This window comes from Ursus americanus, chromosome 25, assembly GCF_024610735.1.
Source record: "Ursus americanus isolate L20-20 chromosome 25, mUrsAme1.1.p, whole genome shotgun sequence".
Classification (NCBI taxonomy): Eukaryota; Metazoa; Chordata; class Mammalia; order Carnivora; family Ursidae; genus Ursus; species Ursus americanus.
Window position 1 is genome coordinate 45,714,959 of NC_142151.1, and position 10,779 is coordinate 45,725,737.

Below are 10,779 nucleotides of genomic sequence, written 5' to 3' on the forward strand. Positions count from 1 at the left end.
TTCTTGATGTAGACATATTTTGTGATATGATAAATATTGTGTAAATCACAGAGTCAAAGTCAGATAATCTTTTGTGGCTTCTATGCTTTCCTATATTCAAATACTAAACAATTAGAAAATAAAAGAAATTATAGTATTCAATAAGATTATTTTGAAATTCCTTAGTGAAATATTTTAAAATACATTAACTATTTTGTGATGAAAAGACTACATTAAAACCATAGACATAATACTCTACTTAATGGGCTTAATATTTTGAGGATGCCATTTTTTCCTGAATATTACCATAAATTAATTGTAATCCTACTTTTTAAATCCCCTTTTAATTAAAAATTATTTCTAGAATTTATCTAGAATTTTTCAGTGTATGGAATACAAAATGATATAGGGCAAGATCTCATTATAATACAGTATTAGTTAAAGTTTGTTCAGTGTAGGAATAAACAGGTTAGTTACTTTAAACAGGAAAATATTAATTAAGGTGAATTGAGGCCTATCAATTTGGAAAGGCTGGAGGAACTTCTGGGTAACACTTTTTTTAAAGATTTATTTATTTATTTGAGAGAGAGAAAGAGTTCACAAGTGTGTGCACATATGCATGAGCAGGGGGAGGGGCAGAGGGCAAGGGAGAGAACCTCAAGCAGAAACTCCCCGCTGAGCCTGTGACAGATCTTGATCTCATGACTTAAGCCTGAGCCAGATCAAGACCTCATGATCAAGACCTGAGCCAAAATCAAGAGTCAGATGCTTAACCGACAGAGCCACCCAGGTACTCCTGGGTGATACTCTTATAATAACCCTTAGGACAATTTGGGATTAACTCACAGAAAGAGGCTACCATTAGAGATTTAAAATTTAAAATAATTATTTAACAATTTAAAATTTAAAATAATTTAACAATTTAAAAATACAACACCTTAACTATGACCCAGGGGTCAGATACAAGGAAGCAAAAAGATGTCACTCCTTCCTCATCCATCAAAATTGCTTCTTAGGAAGTTGGGGATTCAACAATGCTGCAGAGAAAAGCCATGTTTCCATTACTTGTCTACTGGTAGAAAAAAAGTCAAAATGAAAGTCGATCTCCATGTCATTACCCCATTCTAAATTCAGAGTTTGTATAGATCTAATTGGTAGAACAAAATCTGGGTCAAGAACCCTTGTGGCAGGAGACATTTAGGCTTTCCAATCTCTCCATCTAGAAAGCACGAGAGACAGAGTTTGAATATCTAATCTGTAAAATGTACCAGAATCTAATATACTATTTTTATCCTCAAGCTACCCACAATAACATTAGCAATAACAACATGCTATTTCTTACAATTACCTAAGAGCCACTTACTGTCATTCACAATCGATGGGACATAAACCCTCAACAAATTCACTGATTGAAACCGTTCAGTGTATGTTCTTAATCATAGTCAACCTAACAGAGAAATCAAATGGATTTTTAGGAAGTGTTTGTTTCTAATGTCTATGCCCATAAAGTTTTCTAGCTATCTAATCAAATTAAATTTTGATTTAGTTCGAACTAAATTATAATGAATTATGGTATATCTAAGCCTCATAAGAAAAAGTAGTACTTAGAGGGATATACAAAGCCTTACTTGTAAATATGAAGAAAGGCAGGAACATCTAGATCTTAATAATAATAATCTTCCTAATAATGTGAGATAGAAAACGGCAAGTCAAAACAAAACAAAGAATGAAAATAAATAATATAGATAAAAATTACTTAATTAGAAAGAATATGTATGATACCAGCTAGTCACATGACTTTAACATTGATTCTTTGAAAGATTAGTAGTGTGTATAAAATCCTAGCCAATTTAAAAAGGGAAAAGAGCAACATGAAATCACAAGGATCAGGAATGAAAAGGGGATGGCACTACGGAGTCTTCTGATATTAAAAAAAAGAAAACATTTTTAGCAAAAATTGATGATTTTTTAAATAAAAATATTTTAAATAGAACAAAATTATGTGTAAAAGAGAAATATGAATCTAAAAATATCTATTAAAGAAACTGAATCTTTATTAGTGTTATTCCCATGAAGAATTAATGGCTTCACCAGTGTTTACTTGCAAACATTTAAGAAAGAAATAAGATCATTTTTACATAAACTCTGTCAAATATAGTCATAAAGGAAATATTCTCCTACTATATTTATGAATCTCTCATAAGTGTCATATGGACATTTAACTAAAAAAATTAAGGAAAAATAATGAACAGGCATTCAGTGACAACTGAGAAAATATTACGCATATAACTGGAAGAGGGGCCAGAAAAATAATGTAAATTATAATGGGCAATTTTTTTTTCATATTTGATGACAAATCTAACCACACAGATGCAAGAAAATGGACAAAATCCCAAGCAGGATAGACAGAGAGAAACCAAATAAAGCACGTCAGAATAAAATTCTGAAGATGAGTGACAAAGGGACATTGTCAAAGTAGCAAGATGGGGGGGAAGAGACATCACACACAAGCAAATCAAAGTTAAAGCATACACTTGTCAGAAACAGTTCAAACCAGAGACAATTGAACAACAACTTTAAAGTGCTTAAAGATGGGAGGGCGGGAGACCAAACCAACATGCATGTTCAGAAGAACAGGCTTCAGAATTGAAGGCAAAATAAGGAATTTTCAGAGAAAGGAAAAGTAAGAGAATGCCTTACGCCAGCTTTGTGCCATAAGAAATGCCAAAGAAAGTTGTCCTAGCTAGAGGGAAATATCATCAGGATAGAGTGGGAAGGATCTCTAGGATCCCGGAGACGCTGTTTCCCCACTAATAGCAGTGCTGAGGATGTGCGAGAAGAAGTTTCTCTCTCAGTATGCTCCTCGGGGGTTTCTCGTTTTGGTTCTAACACAGGTGGCCAAGCCCCACCATGGTTCTCACGCTTGAGGGAATTCCCAGGCTTCTGGGATCTGTAACAGCACCTCTCCTCATGCTTTGACATCATGGATGGAGGTAAGACTGCCCGCTCTGGCCAGTCGCTGTTACTTCAAAATCCCCTCCCACCCTAACTCTTCAACAGACTGTTTATTCTCCGTGTAAAATTTCTTCTAATACAAGCATGATGTATTAACGGTAGAGATAAGAAATGAGTTTCTAAAAGTCAGGGTTGTTATCGACTCCGATGAAAAACAGTGAATTTCCCTCTGTGTAGCTCAGGAAGTTAGAAGAAGAATCCAATCCTGCTCATCGAAAGTGTTTAATTATTATTATTATTTTGTTCAGTGAGTAGAAGGATAGTTCTCATGTCCTCTGGAGAGCCCTTCTACTTCCCCAAGGCCTGGTGAGTTTCTAATGAATCATTTCTTCTCTCACTTTCTTCTGCATTCTGATCAAAGTACGTTACTGGTGAGAAAGACTTCTGTGCCTTGTTAATATCTTGAGAGGGAATGCACGCCACTCTGGTTTCCCTCCTCATGAGAAAATTTCTCTCAGGACCCATCCTAGGTCTGCTTGTTGTTTTAACCAATGAAAAAGTACAATAAACTGAAAGAGACAGAGAGAGAGAAACTACAATTGTTGCTCATACTTGTTCATCTTAGCAGTTGGAGTCTGATCTGACCTGGGAAGAGATGCCATCCATGTTGCAGGAAACCAAGGTGCACTTCTTTTCATACTCTTGTTTCTTCATGATTTCACATATAGTAGAGGGTTACAAGGTAAGAAATAGTTCGTTCTTAAGGATATTTTTTCTATCTAATTTATTCTCAACACATCCTTTTTTTTAGATTGCTTTAGTTACATCTTTCTTTTTTATTTCAATTTTTTCTGTTGAAACCAGAAATTTTAGGCAAAATGAGTTTAAGGAAACCATGCACTTTTTTTAAAAAAAGATTTTATTTATTTATTCAACAGAGAGAGACAGCCAGCGAGAGAGGGAACACAAGCAGGCGGAGTGGGAGAGAAAGAAGCAGGTTCCCAGTGGAGGAGCCTGATGTGGGGCTCGATCCCATAACGCCGGGATCACGCCCTGAGCCGAAGGCAGACGCTTAACCGCTGTGCCACCCAGGCGCCCCCACCATGCACTTTTTAATTGATAGACCATACCTGAGATTATTTTGATGATTCTTCTGCCTTCTAAAATCAATCAGTCAACATTTCTGTTAACTTTTAATTTTTTTAAGAAAGTAGATACCATAGATACTGAACCAAATTGAGTCTAATATACTTGCATCATCCCAACCTGTCTTCAAAGAATGTCACAATTAGTGAAACCATAGCAGTGGCAACAATAAAGATGACAAGAGATATTATGAGACATTGTATAATTTATATCATATGTCTTTTTATTATTATAATTACACAATTTACATAATTATTTTCTATATTTACAGAATTATGATTCTAAAATTATAAAAGATATTTCCATAGTATGTGAATCTTTGAATTGTTTGCAAGTTTTCTTTTTTATTTTGTGATAGATTATTGAATAGTAAACCACTCTGCTGCTCAATCTCATGCCTCTAGGGAAGCTTTTTAATCTGTTTTTGTCTTAATTTCTCCACACATAAAATAAAATAAAAAATTACTTCCTTTCTCTACCACCATATTTTAAGGACACTTATGGCCATAATAGCATATGCCTAAATAAATACAATGCAAACTTGTTTAAATACATATTTCTTCCTTTTTTCCCATTTTGACCTATATTTAAATTGTCCTGTGTTTCTTCTGTCCTCCATATGCACAGATCTTTGTATTTTTTTATTAGATTGGTTTGTTTCTGAAAGGACAGAAAAATCTCTACCCAAGATCTTAGAATTCCCCACCTGCATTCCAACCTGCAAATTCCAAAGGGTGAGAAAGAAGGAATAAAGGAAGGAAGGAAGGAAGGAAGGAAGGAAGGAAGGAAGGAAGGAAGGAAGGAAAAAAGGGGAAAGAGAAAAAACAGTCTGATGAAATCATGTTTAGAAAATATACACAAGAATCACTTCTGTTTTCGGTAGATGAATTGTGCCACTAAGAGTCACGTCACCATAGAGACAAAAATAATGGAAGAAATAAGAATATGAGGTTAATGTGTAAAAGGATGATGCTTTTGTCAGAATTTTAAGTTTTTCTTTTCGTAATATAAGAAAGATGAATATAATATTTGTCTATTATTTTTCTATAGTAGATAAGGAAACTAATTTTTTAAAAAATAAAAAGAGGCCATCAATTTAATGGATTTTCACTCCAAGTGAACTTTTAAGTGGATTATAATGTCTGTGAGAAATATCTTCCAGTAGAGGAGGCAACTTTCAGTGGCAGTAACTGATAATAACTCAAGAAGGGAAAAACAACAAGCTCTTGTTTCTAGACAACTTTCCTAGAATCTCCCTTTCTCCAAAGTACGCTTAGAGGACAAATCTGCATTATTTGCAAAATAAGTATATTTCAAAGGCTGACCAATCAGAATAAATTCTTTACTTTTTAAACATAGCAATCTGTTCTGTATTGGTATTTTGTAATTTATTGGGAACAATATGATGAAATTTTTTCTGTGCTGGTTTTTAGTTATTTTTTACTAAAACGAGTATTCTGATCACTCATTTCTTTCATTTCTACCATCTCTCCAGTTCCACCTACATCTCAGCCATGAAGAACGAGCTTAATAGGAATTACTCAGAAGTGACCGAGTTCATTCTGCTAGGCTTCGGAACCCCTCCAAAGCTACCAGTCCTCTTACTCTCACTGTTCTCACTGATCTACTCGGTCACTGTGCTGGGAAATACCAGCATGATAATTGTCATTAAGATGGACTCCAGACTTGCAGATGCCCATGTATTTCTTCCTTAGAAACTTGTCCTATTTAGATCTCTGCTACTCCACAGTCATTGCCCCCAAAACTTTAGCTAACTTCCTGTCTAATGAAAAGAAGATTTCTTACAACGGCTGTGCAGCCCAATTTTTCTTCTTTGCTCTGTTTGTCACAACTGAAGGCTTTCTTTTGGCTGTCATGGCATTCGATCGATTCTTAGCCATTTGCTCCCCTCTCCTTTACCCTGTGCACATGTCCCAGAAAGTCTGTGCTCAGTTGGTGACGGGATCCTACATCTTTGGAGGCATCAACTCCATAGTCCAAACAGGTTTCACCTTCAGTTTGCGTTTCTGTGGAGAAAACAGACTGGACCACTTTTTCTGCGACGTCCCAGCCCTGATCAAGATCTCATGCGATGACACCTCTGTGAACGAGATTGTGCTGTTCATTCTCTCAGGCGTCATCATCCTCACCACCACAGCTGTCATTCTGGTTTCCTATGCTTCCATCCTCTCCACTGTCCTGAGGATCCCCTCCCCCCGCGGCAGGGGTAAGACCTTCTCCACCTGCGGCTCACATATAGCTGTGGTGAGTCTGTTCTATGGGACCGTGTTCTTCACGTACGCCCAGCCTGGGTCCATCTCCTCCCCAGAGCAAAACAAGATCGTAGCTGTGCTCTACACATTGGTAATACCGATGCTAAACCCTCTAATATACAGTCTGAGGAACAGAGATGTGAAAGATGCTGTGAAAAGAATACTACACAGGAACTGATTCCTTCCCTGATGTTTAGAAAACCATGAGGCAGTGGGCACGGCCTGTTTTCTAAGGGTCCCAGTTATCCTTGTTCTTGGAAAATTAGTATATCAAAGATATTTTTATATATGGCAGCAGGTGTTTTTCTAAGTGTTGCAAAATGGTATTTCTGTGCTTAAAATATATGAAAGCATTGTTTTCAATTTTGGATGTGATAATATCTTCATTTCAATTTTACTTTAAGAAGTAAATAGTAAAAGCTGCAATTATATAATAACTAAAATATTACATCTGTGTGAACTATTCTTTAACTTTTCTATCCTACAAAGCAAGTACACTGGTATTTGTTTGGGAAAGAGAGCTGCCGCACCATGTACGTGGCAGAACAGAATGGTGATGGTTACATGGAACACTTTTGAGTAAAGGCCCCTTTCTTTCCCAAAGATCCATGTATATATATTTTTATATATATATTCATATATATATCATCCTTAGAATTACTACTGCTATAAAAAGAGCACCCCCAGTATATTTGAGAAACAATTATTCACATGGAAAATATATGGCAATACCATTCTATTAATTTTTATTTCCTCATTTTTTTTCTTAATACAAAATGATATATTTTATAATAAAATCTGATACATAAAGAACACATAACATTATTATCACTGTTTTTCAAATGAGGAAATTGAGGCCGTCGGAGACTAAGTAACTTGATGAAGTCAAAACTCAATGCTCGTATGGCTCCAGAATGTTTATTCTTCAAATATATGTTGCAAAGCATGGGGAATGTTCTGAAAATGTAGTCTCACAATCTAGACACAGCTGTTTCTGCAGGGAGGGTTAGATATGCGGCCAGTCCTGTCATTGATCCATTGTCCTGTCATTATCTTAATTTTTTTCTTGTTTTTAGAGAGAGAGAGCACACAAGCAAGAATGGGGGGGGGTGCAAGGGAGAGGAAGAGAGAGAATCTTAAGCAGGATCCGTGCCCACGTGAGGCTCGAGCTCACAATCCTGAGATCACGACCTGAGCTGAATCAGACGCTTAACCAGCTACGCTACCCAGGTGCCCCATATCCTGTCATTATTTGTGCAATAATTTGTGTTCATTTTCTTTTGAAATTTTAATCAGTTTTGCATGTGAAGTAGTATAACATTTGTACATAATTTTATTTATTGTTTTTTCTCTTTTCTCACATGGACTTACCCATTCAAAAATTCAATATTTTCCAATATTAATGTTTTTATATATTATATTTGAATTTTAGTTATTATAAAAGTGGTTTTTTTTCTATATGGTGTGGACTGAGGCCTTTACTCATATGTTTTTCCATCAGTTATGAATGTTTTTAACATTTAGAAAAACGTAGAGAGGAAATAAAAGTTTTGCCCAAACTTGTCATAACATATGGCTCTTTTAATATACTACTGAATACAATTTTCTAATGCTTTAAAATCTTGCTTTAACATGATAGGTTAGTTCCATAATATTCTTTTCTAAAGTAACTGCCTAATTATTGTGAAATAAATGATAAGATCCAGGCAAGGACCCAGAACTGCGCGGGATTCCTGGAGGGTTCTGGCTCCAGAAGCAAACCCTGGACACAGCTGCGAGTGCTGCCATCTGGTGGCTGTCGTCCACACTCCCCCTAAATCTGAACTGAAGATTCTGGATGCTGTAATAGAATGGGACTTCCAGAGCAATGGTTACGAAGTCAAAGTACTTCCTAGTTACTTAGTTTCCATCCCCACCATATTGTCCTAAGCAAGGGAGATTGGTTGACCACAAGTAGATAGGTGCAAAGTTAGCCTATCCGTCCCTCTCTCCTGAGGTAAAGTTGTCTGGCATTGCCAGCCCTGCTTTCCCTCACCTCCTTTTGTGCTTTTCCCTCACCAAAAATAAGTCCTGTAAAATCCCAGCCCTTGTTTCAGAAAAGGGCTGTGTAGAAAATGGAAAATATTTGCCATTTGTATTGTTTCTGAACTTGTCTTATCTTGAGATACATTTTCATAGGATTTTACTGAATTTTATCAGAACTGTTGTGTAGTATGTTCATCATGTCTTAACATCATTAAAAGATGGTGACTTTGTCCTCCTTTTCTGTTTTGAACAAGAGATTGCGTAACATTGAAATTAATTTTCTCTTTGAAGGTTTGGGAGAACTGACGGGAGACGCCATCTGGACAAAGAATTTTTATTATGGGTAGAGTTTGACTAATGATTGAGTTGCTTCAGTGGTTACCAAGGTGGGGATAATTGAAATATTTAACAACTTGTTCAGTAATGTTTGTATACCGGTGTTTAATATATCAGTCGATACAAAACAGTCCCTTTAATCTTATTAAACTGCTTACCTAGTGGTAGTTTTTAACACAAATCATTCAAAAGGTTTCCACGTCATTACCCTTCTTTTTTTTGTTTTTAAGATTTTATTTATTTATTTATTTATTTATTTGAGAAAGAGAGAGAGAGAACACGAGCAGGGAGGAGAGGGAGAGGGAGAAGCAGACTCCCTGCTGAGCAGGGAGCCCTACTTGGGGCTCCATCCCAGGACTCTGGGATCATGACCTGAGCCAAAGGCAGAGGCTTAACTGACTGAGCCACCCAGGCACCCTTCTTTCTTTCTTTCTTTTTTCAAATTGTCGGGAGAAATCTTTGGTCTGACATGCTGTCACTGAATGCGATTTGATGCAAGGGGACTGGACTAGACCAAGCCATTACAATAGTTGTTCCATTAAATCGAAAGTCATTAGTTGATGTGGTGTTTGAAAAAGTAAAATTTTCTTTCAACAAAATTGTTCATAATTTTGAATCTCCTGAAGCTTCTGCTAAACTAATATTAATTACACTTAAAATTTTCTAACTCTTCTTGTTCCTGATATTAGAAGTCACTCGGTCTTTCGTCATTCTGGGTGATATAACCTATGGGTTTTGTATAGGTGCCCTTTATATGACCTGGGAAATTGCTGAGAGTTGTTATCAGACATGAATGTCTGGTTTTGTCAGATGCTTTTTCCATGTCAACTGATAATATTTCATATATATATCATATATATAATAATTTCAACTTTGAACAACACTGGCTTGAATTGTGTGGGTCTACATATAAGCAGATTTTTACAGTACAGTACTGTAAATGTATTTTCTGTTCCTTATGATTTTCTTAGTAACACTATCTTTTTTTTAGCTTCCTTATTGTAAGAATACAGCATATAATACATATAACATACTAAATATGTGTTAATTGTATGTGTTTATGTTATCAGTAAGGCTTCTGGTCAACAGTGGACTATTAGTAAAGTGTTTGGGGAGTCAAAAGTTATATGTGGATTTTTGACTATGTGTGGGGTTGGTTGCCACCCCTAACTCCCATGTTGTTCAAGGGTCAACCACATATACACATGCACATACACACACATATACATATGCATACGTATGATATGTATTTTGTATATCACATATATTTATATATAATATATAATTTATATGCATTTATATTATATATAAATATATTTTTTTCATATATAACATATATTTATTTTATTAAATATAATTGAAATCTATTTGGTTTTGTTAATATAGTAAATTAAATTAATTTATTTTTGAATTTTAGACCAACTTTGTATTCCTAGGATAACCTCTACCTGGTCATAGTATATTATAGTTTTGCTCTTTTCCTAGATCGAATTTACTAAAATTTGGTTTAGACATTTTGCATTTATGTTCATAACAGATATTGACTAGTAGTTATCTTGTCCTTTTCTATCTGGTTTACCACTAACATTACACTAGTTTCATAGGCTAAATTAGGAAGCATTTTCTCATTTTAAATTCCTTGGGAAAGCTTGTGTAGAACTGTTACTAGGTTTTTACTTAAATGTTTGGTAGAATTCACCAGCCAACCAAATCAGAGTTTTCCTTTGTAGGATTATTTTTAACACCAATTTCAATTTTTTGAAGTGTTCTCAGTGAAATAAATCGGGGTAATCCCTGGACTTATCACATTTCTTTCCAACCTTTCAGGAATCACTGTTCTTTATTGCCTCCAATGTCTTGAGTGTATATGCACATATATTTGTATGTATATGTGTGTCTGTGTGTTATATATCTGTATCTATCTATATCTATCTATATAAATTACTAGAGAGGGTGGTGAAAGCCTGAGTGAGAGAGAGAGATGTTCTCTTGTTGATTTAGGCAAGAGAGTGAACCCGGCTCCTATGAGTTTATCTTGACCAGAATCGGAAGTCGAGGTATATCT

General features: G+C 35.4%; 1 protein-coding gene across 1 annotated transcript; it reads left to right on the top strand.

The window, feature by feature from the left end:
• The first annotated feature begins 5,594 nt into the window (after nt 1-5,594).
• Nucleotides 5,595-6,531, top strand: LOC123794555 (olfactory receptor 9S13-like). The gene is given in 2 exon segments (XM_045800722.2): nt 5,595-5,765; nt 5,767-6,531. Coding segments are annotated over 2 exon segments (936 nt in total).
• Nucleotides 6,532-10,779: the final 4,248 nt, after the last annotated feature.